Source organism: Pezoporus flaviventris, unplaced genomic scaffold (assembly GCF_033815535.1).
Source record: "Pezoporus flaviventris isolate CSIRO_AGI_PZ_B2104156 unplaced genomic scaffold, CSIRO_AGI_Pfla_v1 ptg000031l, whole genome shotgun sequence".
In the NCBI taxonomy this organism is placed as follows: Eukaryota; Metazoa; Chordata; class Aves; order Psittaciformes; family Psittacidae; genus Pezoporus; species Pezoporus flaviventris.
In genome coordinates this window covers 54,174,778-54,198,017 of record NW_026892579.1, presented here as the reverse complement: position 1 = coordinate 54,198,017, position 23,240 = coordinate 54,174,778, and the positions used below count along the sequence as shown (strand labels likewise).

The window sequence follows — 23,240 nt, the reverse complement described above, 5'->3', positions numbered from 1 at the left end:
CTATCCTCCCCAAGGGACTTTAACAGCAGATTTCTTTTTTAGCAGCATAAAGTGTGTCTGTCTCACAGACAGGTTCAAGGGGTTTGGTCACTGTTTAAATTCGCAAAGGCAGGCAGATGCAGTTCTGCTTCTCTGCAATTAAAACCAAAAGTCTTTCACACTTTTTTTGGTCCTAAACCACAAGACTTGTTGAAGCTGTAGAGCGGTTATAATGAAGGCTGAATAAGAATAGGCAAGAGATACTGGTCTGTTTAGATTTTGTTACATTTATTTTATCTGAATTGATGGGATGATAACAGTTGTGTTTCAACTGTCAAGAGTACCTTAAATCCTTTGGTAGTTAACTATTTGCTTATTGCTTTACATTCTCAGGCACAGTAAGTACTTACAGTTAGGAAAAAAGGCAATAGTTTTGAGCAAAGCTGATGGTACATTCCTGTCTTCAACAGTATCAAACCTCTGCTGCTTCTTACAGCACAGTGCTTGTGCTCTGCCGAAAACTTTATTTGGCTGGAAGATTCTGCAGAGCCTCTCTTCTTCCCCCAAAACCCCCAGAATTAATTCTTCAGAATGTACAGTTCTACTTTTGTACCACTTTAAAACAAATGCCCCACCATTGTGATTTACCAGCATTCTGTTGTTGAATGTGCTATACTGTAAATCAGGGCTAAAAGTGAGGTCCCAACATTTTATCACTGTCAGTTTCACTTGAATTCTGTATTGTCAGGTTATTCATTTGCTGCTGTTTGTGTTCCTTGGTGATGCTGTGATAAATAGCTTTACCTTCCATCATTTAAGTGACTGCTGCTGGAAATGACAAATTTACCAAGTTCTTTCACATGTTAAGCTCTGCTTAATAAGTTAGAAAATATTTTTTTTTTCTGATGGGGGTTGAAAAAAGCCTTTATAGGAATGCAACATACCCTTGCTCTTCAGATCTGTAAAACTCAAAGGAGGGAGTAATGGTATATACAATCTTATGATAAACCAGAAATGTCTGTTGTTACATCCTTGTGTGCTTATTTCCCACATCATAGATTACAGGATGCCAGAGAGGGACTCTTCATCAAGGACTGTAGCGATAGGACTAGGGGTAGTGGGTGTAAGCTTAAACAGGGGAAGTTAAGGTTAGGTATAAGGAAGAAGTTCTTTCCTGTGAGGGTGGTGAGGCCCTGGCACAGATTGCCCAAAGAAGCTGTGGCTGTCCCATCCCTGACAGTGTTCAAGACCAGGTTGGATGAGGCTTTGGGCAACATGGACTAAAATAAGATGTCCCTCCCCATGGCAGGGCGGTTGGAACTAGATGATCTTAAGGCTGGAAAAACCCAAACCATTCTGTGATTCTGTGGTTTTAATTCTCAGTCTCAAAAAACCTTTGCACGTATCTGAATACAGAGCCTAAATTGGTGGCTGCTGCAGTGTACTGAGCCAGTTGGAACATCCATTTAGAAAAAAGGTGAAACAAGAGTAGAAATATCAAATGGTAACTGCTATTTGCTTTTACTCATAATACAGGGGGTGGTAGATATAAAATGAAATGGAAAGGATATCCTTCAGGATATATGCCAGTCATGATAAAATACAAGGATTTCTTGCCTGTTGCTGTGAAACACCCAATTTCTAATACTGTTATTTATCTGTGGACATGGGAGTAGCCATACAGATTTATGGTTCATCACTCCACGCAGAGGCAATTCCTGACCAGCTGTAGCAGGTACTTCTTTTTGCTTAGTTGAACAGGCAAAAAAAAAATGGGATGGGAGTGTAGGGCAGGAACAGGACTGGAAGCAAGATGTGAAGTTAATCTAAAAGCTGAAAATGTGGCAGTGAAAGGATGATGAGTTGAGTTCTGAGATGATTCTTACAGGAGAAGGGAAGGGCAAAGACATTTAAAGTGAAACCATTAATAGCCCACCCATTTGCTAGGGGTTGTTTAAACCCAGTGTGAAAGCTTCTTGTAAAGAAATGAGTAGTACACTGTTTTCTGCATTAGCTGTGGGGAGTACAAGAAATAGTCAACCTAATTTTCAGCAAAAAAGTTGGTATTAGGAAAGTAATTTCTGTGTTGAACTTCTGGAATGGCTCACTTAGGGAGTCTTAATATTCTGGTTGCTCTTTCCTGCGTTGCTGTAAGGTTTTCCTGCCAGTAACTTCATCTCAATGCAGCAACAGTTATCTGTAATGTCTAAGTCATCCTGCAATAAAAGGGCCTTCTTAATCAAAGATGGTAAAGTCCGAGACAGTCAGTGCTTTCAGTATTGGCATCCTGTTCTGCTAAGGCAATCCCACGTAGGAGGAAGACAGACACAAAAAGTGATTTGGCTGTTATGCAGCAAAACAAATTCTGGCCAAATTGTGGACTTAGAGTTAATGGGTACACAGTGTTACTCTGCAAGTCTCTATAATGCTGACTGGAAATCAGGGTGAGTTTTGTAGCCTCTTAACTACTTAAGATGGTTTTGTTATTTCAAGTTTGGCTTCAGCTAGTGAGAAATGGGGCACTTTCATGTCTTATAGTTCAAAACGAAAAATGTTTTAAGAATATTAAAGGTAAATCTTACTAGATTGCTTTATAGCAAGTGTAAGGCTGTGATCTAATCCATTTGTATGCATGCATGTGTCATCTCCCCTTCTACCCCAGCCAACTGGGTGTTGACTTATGGTGTCAGTTTCCTCCTTGATGTAGAATGAGTCTTTTCTGATGTGCCGTGTTTTACAATATATTCACATGCTCTGGCTTGTGGAACGGCTGTACATAAATTGTGCCCAGGTCATTTAGGAACATAATATCCCTGCAGGGTCAGACTGATGGTCAGACTAGCCAGATTACAGTAAAAACACTACTTGTAGAAACTCAGCCTTTATCTTGCAGTTGAAGAAGTGGCAGAAACCATGGTTAGGGCTTCAGCTTCATATATTAAGGCTGTCAAAAGTTCAGGCCATTCAGCATCTCTACTCTGCTCCTGGACAAATCTCTCTCTGTTACCAGTTTTCTCTGTAAGCCTACTTGACCTGCCTTCTGCAGCCCATCTGCTGTGCAGCTCTTCTCAACAAGGCCACTTGCTGGTTCTTGACTGATCAGTCTCAGTCATGGGTGAGAATGGATCCAAACTCCCTTTGACAGGTTAAGAGGGTTCCTTAGAACCCATTTGGTTGTTCCCAAGCACTTCATATTCCCAAATGTTAGGTGTGAGCAGTATTTTGAAATTTATAGAATCATAGATTGGTTTGGGTTGGAAGGAATATCCATCTAGTTCCAACCTCCCTGCCATGAGCAGGGACACCTTCCATTTAGACCAGGTTGCTCAAAGCCTCATCCAGCCTGGCCTTCAACATTGCCAGGGATGGGGCAGCCAAAGCTTCTCTGGGCAACCTGTGCCAGGGCCTCATCACCCTTATAGTGAAGAATTTCTTAGCTGATGTTTGTTATTTACATCATAAAATATGAAATAAAGAAGTTATTAAATCAGAGTTTGATAAAGGGAAGAGATTTATTTTTGTCTTAGGGAGGGTATAAGATGTATTTATTCACTTTACATTTCTCAGCTTTTCTTTTTCCACTTTCCTTTCTGTCATTTGACTCCAGGAGCTGGAGCTTAAAGAGGAGCAAATGCGAACTGTGAATGTGAGAACAGTGGGAGAGTGGCTAAGATATTTTACTTTCTGATTTGGATTCTAAAGAAAGTCCTAAAAAAAGAGACTTGTCAAAGTTACCCCACTTTTATTTCTCTTTTTCAAATCCTTAAAGGGTTCTGTTAGTGCAGATCGTTGGTGAGAACTGTGGGGAGTCAGCCAGCACTCTCTAGTTGTTAACCCTTCCCCATGATCTAGGTAGCTCACTGTGTGTATCCTGCTTCTCTTGTAGGGCTCATCATATGTTGTCCAAGCACCTTAATGGCAGCAAGCGAGGATAAGGCAAAAACATCCTCTTGGAATAGACTTGGTGGCTTTAGTTTGAGAGATTTAGCTGCGTAGCTGTGTTGATGGGGGAAAAGCATGATTTCTACTGGAACGGTAATACTGCATAGAGGACAGTGTTGACATGGTGAGGGATTACTTGCTTCAGTGTACTTGGTCCCCTGTTTCTGTTGGAATAGTGATAAAAGCATCCTTGTGTCACTGTAAAAAGATGAGGGAGGAAATCATATCACTTTAAGTAATACAATATTGTAATTTCCTAGAGTGGCGAGGATGGAGTTTAAGGATTAGGTAATACTGGGTCATAACTTCTCCTACTCCATTTGCTTGCTAAGATCCTGAAAGGATTTTGTGAGCTTTCCACATGAGTGGCATCGTAGTCCTACTACTGTCACAGCATGCACAGTCTGTCATGATATTCTCCAAGTACACTGCTGTGGTTTTTCACTCCCAAGATTCTGCTTTTAAATTAGCTGTTTTAAGATACCTTGCCCATTTAGAAACTGGCATCTTCTTATAGGGACATGTCGTCCCTTCTACTGTCAGAAGAAATTAAGATTTTTTTTTTTTAATGCAGAGTGTATCTAGGAAGATCCATCTGTTTTGGCTACTGTATGAGAGAGAACTCATAACCAATGCATGCGTGAATTTGCACTCACATCCTAAAACAATGGTTAGGTACTTGATCAGAAAGGTAGGAACTGAGGGAGAGATGTCGTTCATAGTCTTCAAATGTCCCCAGCAATTGCTGTCCTGTTTTGTTCTCTGGAGGATCTTCCAGCAGTCTTACTGCTATAATTTTTTAATGTCTTCCAGGTGTTCTTTAAATTGTATGAATAACCTCAGTCATGGGAATTAGTGGTGTTGTCACTGGTAAGTCGTATTTAAATGGGGGGTAAACCATTAACAAATAGTATCCTTGTGTGCATAGGGACAGAGATTTATATGGCAGGTAAGTGTGCCAATACATTATCAACAGGATGTAAAGAATCATAAAGATCTAAGTAATAAATGAAGTTGAAAGTAACCCTTTAGATAAGTCAGTATTTAGAACTAACTAAAAAGTAAAAAATCCATCCTATAGTATTCTGTGCTTGGCGACAGAATTGTAAGTCAGCAAGAATGTGCAGAACTTTGTGAAGAAATGTTTTTTAGATAATTGCATGTTGCAGACTGTCTAGAGGAACTCACATTTTATTTTTGGCATATTGCATTATTGCATGGTAGCTCTTACATTTTAGAACTCGTGTTGATTTATATATCCTCCAATCCTCTGGTGGACATCCAATTTCCAAGCTTGCATACCTCTGTTCAGTAACTAGAGTAAAAATTTTCAGTTCTCACGTAAAAAAACTTTCCAAGATACCACCTCTGCAGCTCTAAGGACAGTGGTGAAATGATGAGTGTGATAGGTCTGAAAGAGCGCATAGGTAAGGCTTTATGCTCACTTGAATGGGTTGAACATTCCTCTGACCAGCATAGATGCACTTAGGGCCATGACACTTATCTGAAAGTTCAGAATCAAAATGAAGGTAGTGTGTGAATTAAAAGAATTCGGTTTTTCTGTCATTGCCCTTAGAATTGGAAACTTGTAGGCAGTAGGGCTAAACTAAAACAGCAGCTTATTGCTGGAATTGCCAGTTTTTGGTATCACTGATACACAGGATAAAATCGTGGAATCATCATACAATCACAGAATGGTTTGGGTTTGAAGTGATCTTAAGGCTCATCCAGTTCCAACCCCTTGCCACCGGCAGGGACACCTTCCACTAGACCAGGTCGCTCAAAGCCACATCCAGCCTGGTCTTGAACACTTCCTCTCCTCTGTCAGTTTAAAGCCGTTCCCCCTTGTCCTGTCCCTACAGGCCCTTGTCAAAAGCCCCTCCCCAGATTTCTTGTCAGCCTTTTAGGCACTGGAATCTGCTCTAAGGTGTCTTGGAGTCTTCTCTTCTCCAGGCTGAACAAGCCCAGCTCTCTCAGCCTGTCTCCATAGCAGAGCTGCTCCAGCCCTCAGGGTATCTTCATGGCCTCCTCTGGACTTGCTCCAACAGCTCCACATCCTTCTTATGTCGTTGCCCCCAGACCTCGATGCAGGACTGCAGGGGGCATCTCACCAGAGTGGACTAGAGGGGGAGAATCCCCTCCCTTGACCTGCTGGTCCTGCTGCTGGTGATGCAGCCCAGGGCACGGTTGGCTTCAATATTGCACTGCTAATTAGGAGTCCTAATTGTTAGAAACATGTTAGCAGTCTGTGTGGCAGCAAGTCATGCGGGGAAGGTACAGTTCCCACTGTTGATGATACACCTGTGCCTCTTGAAGCATGTTTTGGGAGGATGCTGCTGGCTCATCTGTCGTACCACAGCAGCTGGCAACAGAGGGGATAGAAGCTTCCATCCACATCACAAAAAGTCTTACAGCTTTTTTTTTTTAATTAGCAACCACTGTAACTTTAATTCAAATCTGAATTACACATGTGTGTAAAATGGCCAGAGTCCTGGGTTTCTCTCCAACAGCTACATCTCTTTGAGTGTTGGGGCTCAATGGGGTGAGGTTAATGGACTCTGCATCATTTGGTTGGGTTTAAAATAAAGTGTGTGTGCCTGTATAAAAAAACCTCCACAAATATAAAATGCTTCTGGTAGTCTGAATGGTGAATTATAAAGAATCTTCTGTGATCTTTGAAATACAGGGTGTAGCATGGAGACAGAGTAACAGGAAGACATATCGAAAAATGATGAAAGTCAGGGCTGGAATAATTCTTCAGATGGTTTCTGTTCATTGTGTTATCGCTATACACCAGAGTGGTCTGCTGCTTTGAAGGTGAGTCAACCTTGCTCTGAGATGCTCTCTTTTGAACTGCTGTTTGAGCTGTTAGGTACCTGACCCATTTGTACAGGAGTGAGGAGATACCTTAAGACTGCTTGACTGCATGAAAGGGTAGAGAGCTCAGCTCAGGAAAACAGCTCCGAGAAAATGCTTGTGCAAAGCGGTTTTAGAAAATAAGCTGTATTGTGGCTAGGAAGCTTTTTGGTTAGTGGGAAGTTTGGGGTTTTCAGTGCTTTCCATAGATAGGCAGTCCAGGAGATAATACAGCCCGAGGAAGAAAGGGTTTGTACAAACCATGGATGTGGCACTGGTTCATTCTGGGAGCAAGGAGAAATAGCACAATGGCCCGTAGGTGTTACAGAAGAGCTCAACACTTGGGAAAATATGAAATATCTGAATGTGAGGAATAAATTAATATTTTGCTAGCTTTCATTTTGGCCCGCTTCCTTCTGCTTCCTGAGCACCAGCCTGGACCCCGTTGTAAAGCACAAACGTTATTTGGTTCAAAACCAGCTATAATAGATAATGCATTTTCTGCTTGTTTCTGGAAGTGGAAAAAATCATGATCAGTCAGATATGTGAATAAGCAACTCCACCTGTCTTCAGTACTGATGATTTGTTTTAATTCTTCCTATCCCTTTGCCTTCTGTGCCTCTCACAGTTACCAAGATTGCTGCAGAAATTTCCTGCATTCAGTTGCATTATATTTGAAATAAGAAAGTTTTCAGAGAAGTTAGGAAGTGAAAATGGAGTGTATAATGGTAGCCATAACTGTAGCCATTGCTGCCAGTGACAGCTATAATTATATATGGGGCGCATACATTCTAGCAGATGCTTCCCATTTAAACCACACTGGTTTCAGCACAGACCAAATTTAGGATCTAGGCTTGGTGACCATAGCACTCGCTAAATCTCTCATTCCATCTTCTGCCATTTACTGTCTTTCTCAGATGCTCAGTGAGACTTTTTTCCTAGTTGTTCTATGGAACAGCTTTGATTTTTCTCACTTTGTGGTTATTTTAAGCTTCAGAAAACAATAAGAATGTACTTCTCTCCCCCCCCTTTCCCCTGTGCTTTTATGAAGGCAGAATCTATGTAGATAAAGCACAGTTGATCTGTTAGGGATTACTGTTTCTCAGTTATTCTTTTGCTCTTGCATATCATGCCTTTATGTAGAAGAATATTTAAAGGTGCTGTGTAGAACAGCGAGATGAAAGATTCTTTGTGCATTGAAGAATTCTGGTGTCACAGGAGTCCACCTGTTCCCCCGTAACTTTTTTTAAAAAAAAAAAACCCTGAAGTTTATTTAAAGTGATTTTTAGCGATCATAAAAGCTGCTGCATTTTGACAGTCTTAAAAATTGAAAGGCTGTCCCCACAGGTGGTGGCAGCCGCACTATGGCCTGGTATTCAGGGCACAGGAGTAGGAATCAAAAGATCCAAGTTCTGTTCTCATCTTTATCACAGGTGACCTTGAGCCAAGTAGCATGTCGCTGAGGCTCAGTTTTCTGTAGAGAATTTTACCCTGGCTTGTGAGGACATTGTAAAGATTTGCTATTCTCTTAGGAAAGAAAAGACAAGGATGAGAACTTTTGGCGTCACTGTCAAGCAACAGACCTCATCTCCAGTCTCCCAAGGAAGAGAATAATTGGCAGTTTTCAGGGTGTAGCACCACAGCCCATTGAAAGTCTCAAAATAAGTGGAAGTACCTTTTGTCTGTGCAGCATTGTCTCAGAGGAGCTAACCAAATGTTTTTCATGCAGGTCCAAAATGACTGTTCCTGTTGGCCTGTCCTACCTGAAATCTTAGTAATTTTTGTGGAGAGTTAAGCTGACTAAATCCAGAGGTCCATTTGATGTAGTGTGTCTCAAGTAGTGGTCAGACGATTAATACACCTATCCAGCTCGTGAAGCTATTCTTCTGATTAAGTAAGGAGAAATTTTCTTTTTGACCCTTTCAGCCTATCAGCTTAATTCCCAGAAGCTTCAGATTTAATTACCCATATCATTACCACAACATGCATAGCTGCAGATTTTATTAATGACCATAAAATTATAAAATCCTCTCTAAAATGAATGCAGATTCCCAGCCAGAATGTCCTTTCACACATCAGCTCTAGTACAAGTGAATCCCACAGGTTGCTGTGGCTCCTCTCATGTCCTTTTGTCAAATGCCAAGCCTAGCTCAGTCTGTCTTTCTGCACCTGATTTCCTGCTAATTTACCAACCACTAGTAATACTCTTCTGCATTCTGTCACCAAATTCAGGTTTTCTTGCCTCTAAATTGTAGCTGAGCTAAAGTTTGACCCTTCTTGGAGCCCATTTTCATGCATTTAGCAGGAGACTGACCTTTACCCCTCTCTGTTTCAAACTCCTTCTGCTCGCTGAGTTGCTTTTGTTCCTATCCCTAAAATGTTCTTTAATCTATTTCAATTCCTTTTTCGGGCGCAATGCTTTATGACTTTGTAAATCAGTCTGAGTGGAACAAAATCAAATGCTTTCCCGAGATCCTGATAACTTATGTCCACTGTTTCACTCTTGTCTAACCTAACGATTTGGTCATATAATAAAAAGGATTTCAGCAGATTTGTCAGGCATGACCTTCCTTTTATGAATCTGTACTGGGTGTCCTCTACTAAATTATGCATTTCCAAATGTTCTGCAATTTTGGCTTTTATCAACACTTGCAATACATTCTCACAGCTGAAGCTGGATTTCCTGTTCTAAGAGAATTCAGCAGAATTCTGTCACAGCCCAACAAAATACATCAGTTTTTCAGAATTTTCCATAATAAAGCTTCCCTAGTTTCTACTTTTTGTCCTCATCTTATTGGGTTCTTGACATGGGAATTAGCATTCTCTTCTGTATAGCTCTGAGAGTACTCTGTGTTCAGGAAATAACAGGCTCGTTGTTGACAGTTCAGCAGGTTTGTGTGTCACATGTAGAATGAGTTGCTGAGTCTCAGTCCAGTTGCAGGTAAGAAGATGTAGTCTGGTAGCTCAGTCTCGATTTGGTTCCAAGCTTCCTAAATAATTTCATTTGAGACTGGAGGTCATTTCACCTCTCTGTGCATCTATTTATTTTTCTGGCCTGCTTCCTAAAGAGTATTTTACATTGCAGGCTTGTTTTGTGCTTTTGTCTGAATATTTGTATGTGAGGAGGGAATGCAAACTCCAAATCCTTCAAGTGTTCTTGCTTAAATCCCTTATGCTTATACCTGCTTTGAACGTATAGCTAGCCGCTTGGGCTATGCTTCCAAATACGGATTTCTCTTGGAGGTGTGTTCTGACCCACCTACTTTGCATGCAGATATATTTAGCAAAGTTTTGCCGTAATAGTCCTAAAGCGCTGTCCCAGAGCTGTCATCTGCTCTTCTGCCTACCTCCTTCCCACTTACCTTCCATGCGTCAAAAGCCACCTGCCAGAGTTCTCTTTCTGTGGTCAGGGCTATCTGCCACAGGCGCAGCTCCTTTATGATGGCAGGTGGAGTGCAGAGGTTAAACATCCTTGTCCTTCTTGTGTGCTAGTGGCTGGGTAGCACAGATTACCTAGTGTACATGGGGGTCAGGGCAACCCCAAGCACAACTACAGGCTGGGTGGAAAATGAATTGAGAGCAGCTGTGAGGAGGAGAACTTTGGGATTTTGGTTGATGAGAAGCTCACCACGACCAAACAATGGGCACTTGCAGCCCAGAAACCAGCCATGTCCTGGGCTGCATCACCAGCAGCATGAGCAGCAGGTCAAGGGAAGGGATCTCCCCCTCTGCTGCACTCTGGTGAGACCCCCCCCCTGCAATCCCACATCAAGCTCTGGGGGCAATGACAAGGAGGATGTGGAGCTATTGGAACAAGTCTCTCCAGAGGAGACCAAGAGGACGCTCCAAGGGCTGGAGCAGTCTGCTATGGAGACAGGCTGAGAGAGCTGGGCTTGTTCACCCTGGAGAAGAGAAGGCTCCACGGAGAACTTAAAACAGCTTCCAGTGCCTAAAAGGGCTGGCAAGAAATCTGAGGAGGAGCTTTTGACAAGGGCCTGTAGGGACAGGACAAGGGGGAATGGCTTTAACCTGTCAGAGGGGAGATTTAGATGAGATCTTAGGCAGAAGTTCTTCCCTGTGAGGGTCGTGATGCCCTGGCACAGGTTGCCCAGAGAAGCTGTGGCTGCCCCATCCCTGGCAGTGTTCAAGGCCAGGTTGGACAGGGCTTGGAGCAACCTGGTCTAGTGGAAGGTGTCCCTTCCCGTGGCAGGGGATTGGAACTGGATGAGCTTTAAAGTGCCTTCCAACCATTCTGTGATCCTGTGATGATTCTAAATTTGGGTTAATTCCTCTGTGTCTGTGGCAAAGATCATGAGTTCTGCGAGAAGCTCCCAAAGTTATGAATGAGACCAGCAGAACTGGAGACTTTGTAAGTGAAGCCTCCAAGTAGGGGGAATTTTGTGTTTTTCTTAAAGCAGAATGCACGGGTACATACTTCTTGACCCCAGTCCTTGCTCATGCAAAGCAAAGTGCTGTTCAGCCTGGTTAGGTTGAGGGCAGCACAAGAGGTTCTTACATCTGTATCACAATGCAAGAGCAGACCATCTGGGCATTAAGTATGTTTTAAAACCACAGAAAATGGCTCTTTTTTTTTGGCCTGGACCCAGCTTATGGGAAAGTATCAGTAGAATACTTGTTGAGTATGTATCTGCCCTGTATCTGCTATTTATGCCAGGAGGAAATTGCTAGGTTATTGAGATACTTAAGTTATGACAAGATTATGGAAGACACTGCATCTAATGGTCTGGCTTTTCTTTAGCAAGCCAGATTCTGCCTCTCTCCTTCAGTCTTCCTGTTAGATGTCATCAAAGATGGATTCCAAGTCCAAAAAAAATGCCAAACAAAAAGTTCAAGGAAACCTGCACCAAGTGAATCATGCCTACTAAATTTAAACCACTTATTATGGGGAGGAAAAAAAAAAAAAAGAAAACTTGGATTACAGGTTTAGCAAGCATGAACACATATTCCAGCATATATTGCTGTATTTGTAATTGCCAAACTACTGATTTCTTTTAACTCTGCTGTTAGCACTGTTAAGCACTGTTCCAGACAGTCACTCCTATAAATCCCTGTTGATATATTAAGCAGGAGAAAGCTTTTGCAACAAAAATACTTAGCTGGCAAGTCATCTCCATTTGGGAAGTGCTGTCTAGGCTACAGGGACAGGTAGAAAAAGTAATTGCTTGCTGTTACTTGCTTGCTGGTTTGGGTTGGGGGGACCTTAAAATTCACCCAGTTCCAAGCCCCCTGCTGTGGGCCGGGGCACCTTTAACTAGACCAGGTTACTCAAAGACCCATCCAACCTGGCCTTGAACACTGCCAGGGATGGGGCATCCACTTGCTGAGCCTCTAGTTGATGTTTGCTTGAATGTTATTGCCGCTTTTTTATTCATTTATTCATTTGGACAAATGTGTAAAAGTGTATGAGGTTTCTGTACAGGGTACACTTCTAGTGTAAGGGTTATATTTTACTGATCACTTAGTCTCCTTCATATGCTGTTCAGGCAATAAGTAGTGACAGGAGAACCACCTCAGATCATCAAACAAATGTCTTTTTCATGGACAGATAATATTCTTTTTCAAGTGTGCATTTCCAAATAATGAAGTGCTTCAGACCCTGAAATTATGACAGCACATCGCTAAATTCCACCATATATATATATATATATGTTTATTTTCATAACATCAGTAGAACCAGAACCTTATCATCACTGCCAGTCTTCTGACCAAAGTCTTCTCTGTCTCTTCTGAACTAGTCAGTGGGTAGAAATAAGATGGAATGTCTTGAGAATAAAATTGTCAGAGTACAACTTTACCTTGGACAAAAATGATTGTCCTCTTTCACTCGCATCTGCTGTACCATGTACCTCTGCAGGGGTGAAAAACCCCCACAGGCTTCCTGGCCAAGTATGAGAAAAAGAGAACTTGGATCACAGCATTTGCTTGATGTGGATAATACATTTAGAGGTGGTCCTAATGTAAGTCTGGGTCATCAGAGAGGAAGAAGAGGGGAAGGTGAAAAAGGAAGGTAGATCTGCAGATCAGTATTTTAAGCACAGCCAGTTGAGAAGGGCATGGGGATGGAGAGGGGCAAGGAGACTTGTTTGTTCTGCTGCTGAAGTGAGAACACATCTCCACATCCCAGCCCTGCTCCAGCATAACTGGTGGACTGCAGATTCCCAGATAAAAACTAGTTGCATTCCGAAGTGAACAACAGATGAGCGCTCTATGATTGGTCATGAACCTGCCTTCAGTTGTGAGGCAGAGGGCAGGCATTTGTGAGACTGCTGTGCTTGTAGTCTCTCCTTAGTGGCATGATTTTATGCAGACTTGTTTGGGCGTGGAAAAGAGCTGCATGCTTATTTTATTACAAGTAACTGAAAGCTCACAGAGCTTTTCAGAACATTATTTAATGTTTTGTAAAGTTCCTAACAAGTTTATTTGTTGTACATCATGTTATCAAGTTACTGTTTGGGAAAAGGAGATGATAATCTTAAATCCAAAATCTATTTTAAAAAAGATAACACATAAATTTTATGCAGTGTATTTACTGTTGCTGAGTGATTCTTAATACTTTGTGCCGTACAGCAAGAAGAACAGAAGGCATTACTTCTCTTCCATGCTTGTTCCTGGTACTAGTAATAGCAGATACACTTATGGTTTCTTTTCTGAAGTCAGCAGCTGGGTGTATGTTCTTCAACTTGCTTCAGGTGCATGTGCTTACATCTTGCATTAGACATCATCATATTCACATAGGATTGTGCAGTAGCAGTTTTTTGTGCCTGCCAAACATTTGAGGTACTCCTGTCCTGCAGTTAATCTCTATCAAATAGTCTGATGCCAGGTACGATTTCTGAAATTCTGCTAAAGAAGAATTGGTGACATCTGTGAAGATGCAGGGGGCTTCCTGCAGGAAAGTCCTAGATAAAGGGTGGTCTCTGCTGGTCCAGTCAGATGAATGCTCCATTTTCTTGGGCCTCTTGTACATTTTGCAGGGCCTCCCATTTCCATGCTCCTGAACTTGCCTATCACCATCCATAACCTACATGGCAATGGAGTGTTATTCTTCATAGTAGACATTTATATTCTCTGGGGCAAGCAAGGTGCAGGTCTCAGTGGAATTGACAGCCAAGGGAAGTCCTGTCTTTTAAAGACTGTATTTTAAGTCCAGCATGTAAACCTGCACAGCTTCTAGATCAAAACCCAAGCTCCGTAAGCACTGCAGTCTCTATTAGTTGTCCTCTAGACATTGGGAAAACTAGTATGTTTTCTAATCTTCGTGTGTCATGTCAGTAGTAGGCTGAGATTAGTTTATTGAAGTTTTATGTTCTGGGTGGATGTTCTGAAGGTACTGCTGGCCATCTTGGACCCGCAGAATACTGTGCTGTTGCTGGTTTTCCTTCACTTGAATACCTATTGCTGCATGAGGTATGCAGGGCAACTTTGTCAGGTTCTCCAAAGTGAGCAAGCTCCTCACTGGGACCTGGAAGCCATGATAGCAGTAGTTTCTTTCTTCCTAGTTTGCGCTGCTAGCCTTTATATGCTTGATCTGCATGCTCTTGCACCCAAATTTCAGTCAAACAGGGTAATTCTTCCTCTGTGCCAAAACTGATACCCTGTAGCTAGACTTGAGAGATGGCAAACAGTGGGGCACTCCAGGAGGTTAAGTTCTACCAGAGCGTACCGCATAGTAGTTCATTTGAGCAGCCTCAGCTGGTGTGAAATTTAACTGCAGCATCCTTAGGGTCATAATGACCAGGTGTGGACCGCACGTGAGCCTGCCTGAATAGACTAAGTAAGCAGAGCTGCTGACATCTAACAGTGTTCTGCAGTGGAGGTATACTTGTGGCATGCAGACATTAAATTTGGCAATCTAGAATCTCATTTCAGTTGGCATAGCCAGTGCTACTATGTCACCATATTCCTAGCAGAAAATTGTCAAGGTAATTAGTGTTAATTGGGATCTTTTCTGAATGAGCCTCTCATTTATTGTATGTTTGGCCCAGGCTTGGACTCAGGGGCTTGGCAGTCTTTCATCTGCAGTTCTGTCCAGATGAACGTGTATGCCTCACAGTGTACGTATCCAGAGTTCTGGGTGTAATCTCTACTGTTGGTATGTATTTTAAATCTTCATTCTACTTTCGGGTACATCTTGCCTGTTGTAGCTCTGTAGGAGTTAGCTGGCATTGGCAAGAGCAGAGAGATGAAGAAGTCCTTTTGTCTTCTGACATGCAGTTGCTTATTTTGTGACAGCTTCTGCTCTGTTTGCAGCGCAGCGTCAAACATTTTTGTACTGAACCTGTCAGCTGAGAGTCACCATCTCCTTAAAATCTCTCTTGTGTGAATGACCATCACTCTTTCTCATCCATTTCAGTGCTCAAACTGATCTAAATGTATTAAGATAACCTATTTGATCATTAAGTAAGTGGTCTTTGTAGCAGCTGTTAGCTACAAGTTTGTGTGCTATGAGTTCATTGCTGTCAGTCTTTCGCCATCGAGATTCACTTGCAATTTTAGCTGGAAAGCTAATTCAAATCTGGCCTCTGGTTCCACGCAGGTTTTTAGAAATGATTGGAGGGACAACATACTGAAATTAAGGAGATACAACAGCTTAGGTGCTGGTTGCATTAAGGCTGGAAGCTTATTTGTAAGCATTAATGGAAATACAGCCTGGGGTTCTCCACTGAAATGTGTCTGCAGATACCTTGATGACAGTGTTTCATTTTCCAGCTGCCACTAAGGACAAAGCGATACTTAACAGTGTTCTTTTACTGGGACTGTGTTGCCTCTTGTGTATCTCTTGGACTTCTAGAGTAACTAGGGGTCCTTTCTGATGAAATACAGATGATCCTGCCTTTTTAGAAGTCTTGTGTGAGTTTGGGAAACTTGATGATTTTGTGACCTCAGTTTTTCTGTAGATAGGATCTGTCTGCTTCAAAATGGAGCCTGGGCTCTGGCTTGCACTGTAGGTAATGCCACCTAATTAGGGAAGATTGTTTTGTGTGGGATTGGAGAGGGAAAAGAGAGAAACAATTTAAACAGCAACTTTTGGCTAATTGTTCTCCAGGGCATGTTGTGGAAGCAATAATTTACCTGCTTGCTCTAAGTTTACCAACTGTGGCTTTATTGTAAGATTGGGGGTGTGTTTTCTAAAGGGGAAAAGGGTTCTTTTGGTGGTTTCTCCTCAGTTAAAGAGTTCTGAGGAAGAAGAGGATCCAGTCCCTTCAAAAAACAATTTGCTGCAGGCTTGGCATGCTGCTATTATATTCCCTCACTGTAATCCCAAAATATGGCTTTTTCCTGTGTTGTACTGTCAAGGCTTTGGCAAACTAACACACTATAATGAGACTGAAAACAGCATTGATTGGGTTTAACTTCTGAGCAGTTTCTTCAAGAATTTTTGTGTTCGTAAAAAGTATGCTGTCTTGCCCCTTTGATTCACTAGTGCAGGTTGCCCAGAGAAGTGTTGCAGTGTCAAACCTTATTGATACTCAACAGCCGTCTGGACATGGTCCTGGGCAACTGGCTCTGATTGAGCAGGGGGATTGGGCTAAAGGACCTCAAGAGATTCTCTTCAACCAGCCGTTCTGTGATTCCGCGATTAGAAGGTCACAACCTGTCCCTTAAGATCTCTGTCATAGCAATTCATGCCTTGTTACCTTGCAACCGAGCCAACGTGCTCCTTGCAAACATGGATTCAAGGTTACACAGAAGCTGCAGCAAATGCAGTGACTGTGTTGCTTGTTTAGGCACGAGTTTTGACAAGAGCTTGTTGTGCACCTTCTTGAGGGTCTGCACAAAACTGTGCTCTAAGTACAGATCAATGTGCTAACTTAAAGTAATGATATTTAAATAACTTGGAGCCTGGATACTTAGGAAACAACTTTTCTCTTTGCGTTGCAGTACAAAGGCTGCATAGAACTGGATGCTGTGTTCCGCCAAGCCACAGCAAGCCACAGCATGTACTCGGGAGGTGGCCGTTCTTAGAGAAGGTTCTTAACCTTGCTTTCCAGGGCACAAGTGTAACACATCCTCAAATCATGTGGCAGAGCTTTTTTATTTTTCCTCTAATAGGACTATTTTGGGAAAATGGGCTAGAGAGTCCTAGATTAGATTTAGTATTTTGGACACTAGTCCTACTTTTGTGCATGCATGCAGATGAATTTATCTGTAAGTTTTGATACAAATGCAGTAGCTTGAGTTTTAAAAGCACTGGGTAAGCAACAGCCTTGCTGAACATCTCCCAAGAATAAAGAACTCCAAGCTGGCAAAGGAGTGCTTAACAGAAGCTGCTGTCTGGAATCTGAAGTCAGACACATTCAAAGTAGGTATCAAGTACAAATTTATAATGGAGAGGGTGATTAAGTACTGGAATGAACTAGAATGGACAGATCCTTGGTGTCTTGCTGGTTTTGAGACGAGGTGTCCCCTGGACATAAGTTAAGCCAGGCTAATAGGTTTGTTTTAGTTCATGCTGGCCTCAGTTTGGAGAAGGTGAACCAGATGAAATGTAACAGCTTGTGTTTATAGACACATACACACACACAAGAGTCCAGCCAGAAGACTTGATGATTCCTATAGACCTTCATTTGTACATTAAGTAAAAGACTTAAATTTGGGTTTGGTTTTTGTTACTTCTAGGAGTGCATTGGTTTGTAATTATGCATGGGGTTGTGAATCTGACTTTATTGTGAATTCAGCAGTGGTAGTACATCATTTTCAGGGCTGGTTTTCTTCACTAAGGCACCAGGTTTATCAGCAAGCTTAAACTTGATTCTTCTGCATTTCAGTAGCTGGTACGGTAATAGTCCTGTTTTAATAGTGGGGCCTGTGTCCTCAGGCAGATACCATGTTCAGCCACTGATAACCATCCCGTGTGGCTTTAAGCCAACAATTTAGCCCCTCTGTTCATGTTTTATTTGTGATGTTTTTTTTCCCCAAGGATAAAGGCTTTTAATTTCTTATTTGTTAAGCCCTTTATAAGAACTTACCAAGGAAGATATTAGTGAAATACAAAGTGATGGCATTATTTTTTTACTGTGTGACTCACTCAGAAATTAAGAGGGAAAATTAATTTGTCTTCCGAATAAGTGATATCAGCTTCATCTTTACCAAGTGACTTCCTCCTTGCTTCTGCAGGGCATTGTGGATCAGGGTGAACTATGCTTCAAAACAATTAACTGCATACAGTGAGAAATGAAGAAAACTGAAGTGGATCTCAAGAATGTATTAAAAATCGGAACTAAAATGAGAATAATTTCATGTCAAGCGAAACAAATGCAGAGTTGGTACTCCAGTGCTTCACACTTCCACTTGTCCTTGGCACCGAGAAAATGAGATTTTTAATATCGGAAAAACAGATTGCCATGAAGACTTATCCATTGTAAATTTAAGCTGCCTTTATAGCAACTTAAGCTGGGGACAAGATTGTTCGTTACATCTGATTCTACAACTGTGGCGATGATTTCCAAATTAATTTTGGATTTTTTTATTGTCTGTCCCAGTAATAGGAAGGGGAGCTGGTAGTGTTGTCCCAGTAATAGGAAGGGGAGCTGGTAGTGTTGTCCCAGTAATAGGAAGGGGAGCTGGTAGTGTTGTCCCAGTAATAGGAAGGGGAGCTGGTAGTGTTTTCCCAGTGTTAGCAGGTAATTTATTTAATGAATAATGCGGTAGGGCAAAGGTTGGTGAGTGCTTATTTGCGTATCAGCTACAGATAGTGGTGATACCTGCCTTTGCTGCTGTGATCAAACCTGGTTTTCTGCTGAGAGGAGGCTGAGGGAACAGGGAATACAGATTCATGATTTCAGAGTCATGATTTGTTGGTGACGGAAGTTATGTTGGTTTGGGTTGATTTTTATCTTTTTTTTTTTTTTGATTAAAAATTAGAGATGAGGGAGTTTCCTGTTTCCCACCTGGTAGGCCCTTAAATTACAAAAAAAATGTAAGCAACCGTTGCATGTGTATGGGGGCAGGGAAGGTATTTCTGTGCTACTGAACTTTAGACCAGCATTGAGTCAAAAACTATTTGCAACTTTTTTCAATAGCAGCTGGTCTGTTCTGGCATCAGGCTTCAGAAGCACTAGCTGTCCTTTTTTTCTGTGCAACTGCGTTTGCTTTCACCAGTCCAGCCACCAAAGCAGACAGCAGGATTCCCTGACCTGCCTTACTGCTTGGCTCTGTCTGTGATGGTTTGGGATTGTGTTCAGACTGTACCATTACTGCCTCACCTTTAACATGGCAAAAATGGTGAATTTCTCCTGTATTCTCAGGAACTCTGACCTGCTTATTTCTGCCGAAATGCTATCATCCTCTGTCTGTGCTCAAAGATCTGGAGTCTCTTGGAAAAGCTCCTTCTTCCTCCTATGTTCTCATTCCAGATTTGGTCTAGATCCTAATGGCTCTTCATTTATAACATCCGAGGCCCGTACTATATTTCTTCTCTTCCATTAGTATCCCTAATATCATTGTCCTGCCTTTGTCATCTCGCACCTGAGTTACTGCAACCTTTTCTTTGGCTCTGTCTCCTCTCCTTGTGCTCCAGTTTTAATACTGTGTTTCATGATGATGGAAAATGATCTTTTCTTTCCTTTGTGGGTTTTGTTCTTTGCTTCTTCCACATTCCTCATGCTGGAAGCAAATCTTTCTCTGAGGAATCCAGTTTTCTATCATTAGCCTCTCTGACCTTCAGAAAGTTTGTATATATTTAAGACTAATTTGTTCCTTTTTGGAAAACAAAACAGCTCTCTGTATTAACCTTAAAATTTGGCAATAAGTCAACAGCATGATCTCATATTTTTTGTGACTGCTTCAGGGAATATGTTTTAAATGCAGTTAAGAGATTTAGCAGAGTAGTGTTTGGTATAGAACTATCTTATAAAGCTTTGGCGTGGCTGACCGTGAGACACCTGAGTATTTGTCTTTTCCATCCATCAGTACTTCGGTGCCACAGTTTCTCTCCTGTACCACAGTACATGACCTGGGACAGTATGCTGGGACCACTCATCTTGTCTGTGACCTTGCTCTTGGCAACCTCCTTTCCTTGAGAGGAAAAAGACAACTTGAGATGTAGATGTGGGCCAAATGAATTGTTTGAGAAATGGCAGCAGCCATCTCAGCAGCCTTCCCCCCCCAAGACACCCACTGCTTTCCTTGGCCACATCTGGGTGGTAGCAGTCCTATGGGGGCAGCCTTAATTCCCCTGGGTGAGCTGGTGCCTGAGGCTGACTGCTATTACTTCTGGAGGAGCTCATTCAGCTCAGCCTTTTGTCCTAAAAGTTCCAAAGTTTTCCTTCATCAAGGAAAAAAAAAAATCCACCTAAATGATGGTACAGTCTGTATGCCCAGTGGGTTCTGCCTGGAATAGGTGCAGTTCTTCCCCAAAAGCCTCTAGTGGCATGATAGTGGAAGAGTCATACCACAATGTCTGGGCCACTCTTAACTGCTGAGAAGAGCCAAGATGTGTCCATCCACCAGGCTTGGTTGCTAATATTACAGACGTCTCTTTATAGATCAGAGTGAATTATCCAATGCAAATCCCTGTGCTACTCTACCCATTTTCTATTCCAAGTCACGTACACCCGTAGCTCAAAGCGTAAATATTCTCTCTGGTTCTTTCTGTATCTTCCTGGATATAATATCCTGTCTTTCTCTTGGTTAATAGTTTGACTTTTGAAGCACTTCAGTCCTTGTTAGTTTGTGGAGAAAGACATCAGCAGTGATAGCTAAAGAAAATTCTATTAGGTCATTCCTTTTCAGAACATAGTACCTGTCTTCTAAGTTCTTTGCGGATGTTAGCCAAATAATCCTTTTAATAGCTTTTGTGAGTTAAAAGGGTAGGTAACTGTCATAAGGCTAAATGATTGCATAGATTAATTTACTTGTGGCCAAAAGAAATCAATTGTAATTTTAATTTTTGTCTCAGGACTGATTATGCTGCCAGCCATCAACTTTCTCCTTAGGAATCTACCATTGAAGTATCTATCTGGGATTATATGTGGGCCTGGATTAGTCACAGATTATCCAGAGTAATGCGCTTGAATATATCCATTTTTTAACCTGTGGCTGTGCACAAGCTCAGAATACTCAGCTGGTTGGCCTTGTTTAGATCTATGAAGTATCCAGGAATAACTTGAGCCATTATAATCCATAGGATGTTTGTATGTAAAAGATTATTTGCCATACTTTAAAGACCATGGGTCCATTGCAGGCCATGTGAAAGCTCCCACTGAAAGTAAATTAAAGAAAGAGGCTGAGGCTTTAACAGGCAATTAAGGAAAAAAAAAAGGAATAAATAGAAAGATGATATAAGAAAACTATGTGGTTCTAGAGAGCATTTTTCTTAACCATGGCTATATTTAGTGATTGGTATACATTCTGCTGCCTTTTAGCAGAGGGATGCATTGGATGACTGAGAAGGATCCTGAAGGCTTTGGTAGTTGTTTTTGGTTTTGTTTTCTGAAACAGGAGGTTATTTGCCATTCCTCTAAGACAGTTGTGTAATTGTAAGTGAATGACAAGAACTCAGAATTTATTTGTCTTTCATAGAAATCTCTCAGCGTTCTCATATCTTTTCATTGTGTCTTACAGAATGGTAAATAACACTGAAGACCCTCAAGAGGCTTTGTGACGTCCCATCCCCATGTAAAGTATGCTCAGAACTTTTCCAGTAGTGTAAGTACAAGCTAAAAAAAAACCCACAAAAATGAAGAGTTCCTTGGTAGTTTGGGCTTTCTTTCTTTCTTGCCCCCCTACCCCCATTAATTTGTCTAAAAAGAGCAGTGTTTATCAACAGCTGGCTATATTGGAGGGTTCCACTGGTTTGGTATTTGTTAGATATTTGAACCAGGGAACAGGAGCATTTAATCTCTCTCTTGGTCTGGCTGATGTGTTTTTTCTACTTTTCTGTCACTGAAAGAAGGGGAACATCATGCAGTTCTTAGAAATTTAGCCTTGATCATAGGAAAGTTACTGTTAAAACAGAGGTCTCCATACATCTCCTGAACGTACTAGAGGCATACCAGAGCTGTGCAAGAGAGCTCAGCACTAGACTTGGTGAAATGCAATTAGTACACCATTAACGCAGTGTTATATAGCAAAGGCAGAAAACCTGGGGCACCTAACCTAGCACTAGAATTGGATGTGTTGGTCCAAGTAATTACTGCTGTATCTGGAATCCAAGTATGAACTGGAGTTGTCCAAATCTCATCTTTGAAGTTCAGCCTATTAATTTGTTCTTCCAAATTACTTCTGTCAGAGATCTTCAATGCAATTGGTATCTATGCTGTTTCTTCAATAAGCAAGCAAATGAATTCAAATTTGAAGCTTGTCAGGCTTAAAGGAAAGGATTGACCTGTACTGTGCTGTACATCCATCTCTCATCGGCTAGTCCTATGTCACTGTTCCCCGTTCATGTTTTAGAGATATGACCGAATTCTTGTCCACTGGCAATCAGATTCTTTAGATACTTTGACCTCTTGACTTCTGATTGTACCTTCTGTCAGACTGAGTTGGAAAGAGAAATTCTGTCTACAGAGCAGATAGCGAGAAACTGGACAACTGTGAATGAAGACAGATTTTCCCAGATGGATTATTACAAGGATGATGATTATTCATCCAGCACATGGACAGTCACAGTACAAGTGGCAGTGTACTCACAGACTTATGTAGAGGCACTCACAGTGAAAAGTAGTGACTGCCATGGGTTTTGCGTTGGAAACTAAATAACCAGTGTATTTCAGAAAGCTTTCTTGATACAACCATTAATGAGTTATTTTCTACTTCTGGTGGCTTAGTCTTCTATTCAAAACTAGCGGTTTTCTACTTTGTTGCCAGCCTGCTGAGCCACCTCCTCTGCTTTCTTTTAGCTGGAAATATGTTGGATTTCAGTATTAAAATCACCACTTGAAATTGTAAAGATCTAGTTCACAGCAGGAAAGAAGTCTGGAGGTAAGGCTGCATTGCCCTGTGCATCTTTATTACAGTGGTAATTCAGAGATTGCAGTGTTCTTAGAGCTCCCCTGTACTTTGTGTGAGCAGAAGGACGGCGTGTCAGCTACTACTGTGAATCAGACTTTTAAGATAAATTTCCAAACTGTGAGTTATTTAGTTTTAATTTCCTGTGTTTTAGCTAGATTTCAGTCATGTTCTGCCCCTGTACATTTTCTGCCCTGTTAATCAGCTTCCACCTTCCCATCCAAGAGGTAACAGCTTTTTCCATTTATTCCAGTATATGTGCAGTTAATACAGTCATTGAGAATGCAATAGAAGTGTAGGTGGATGATTTTTTGACTGAATGAATGCGGGGGTAAACCTCTTTGGAAGGGATTAAAGAGTATTAAATCAGACTAAATGGGCCGAGATGACCCACTTAGGTATAAAGTTTCCAGATTAAACCACAGATATTGTTGAAAAAGGGTAAACAGGCATCGTGGGTTTGGAAGGGGAAAGAAGAAAACAGAGCCTTT

The 23,240-nt window shown here is 41.6% G+C and overlaps 1 protein-coding gene across 22 annotated transcripts in view; it reads left to right on the top strand.

Annotated features, from left to right (window-relative positions):
- Positions 1 to 23,240, top strand: part of HMBOX1 (homeobox containing 1) — a 111,865-nt gene that overhangs the window by 27,587 nt on the left and 61,038 nt on the right. For 18 of the 22 annotated variants that reach the window (XM_061461128.1, XM_061461146.1, XM_061461142.1 and 15 more), the window contains exon 2: positions 21,364 to 21,447. In XM_061461128.1, coding sequence (XP_061317112.1) covers positions 21,425 to 21,447 — 23 coding nt within the window. In that variant the 5' untranslated portion in view covers positions 21,364 to 21,424. Of the gene's footprint in view, positions 1 to 14,783; positions 14,853 to 21,361; positions 21,448 to 22,640; positions 22,723 to 23,240 lie in introns of those variants that run through there. The other 4 variants (XM_061461134.1, XM_061461139.1, XM_061461129.1 and 1 more) reach the window with 3 other exon arrangements.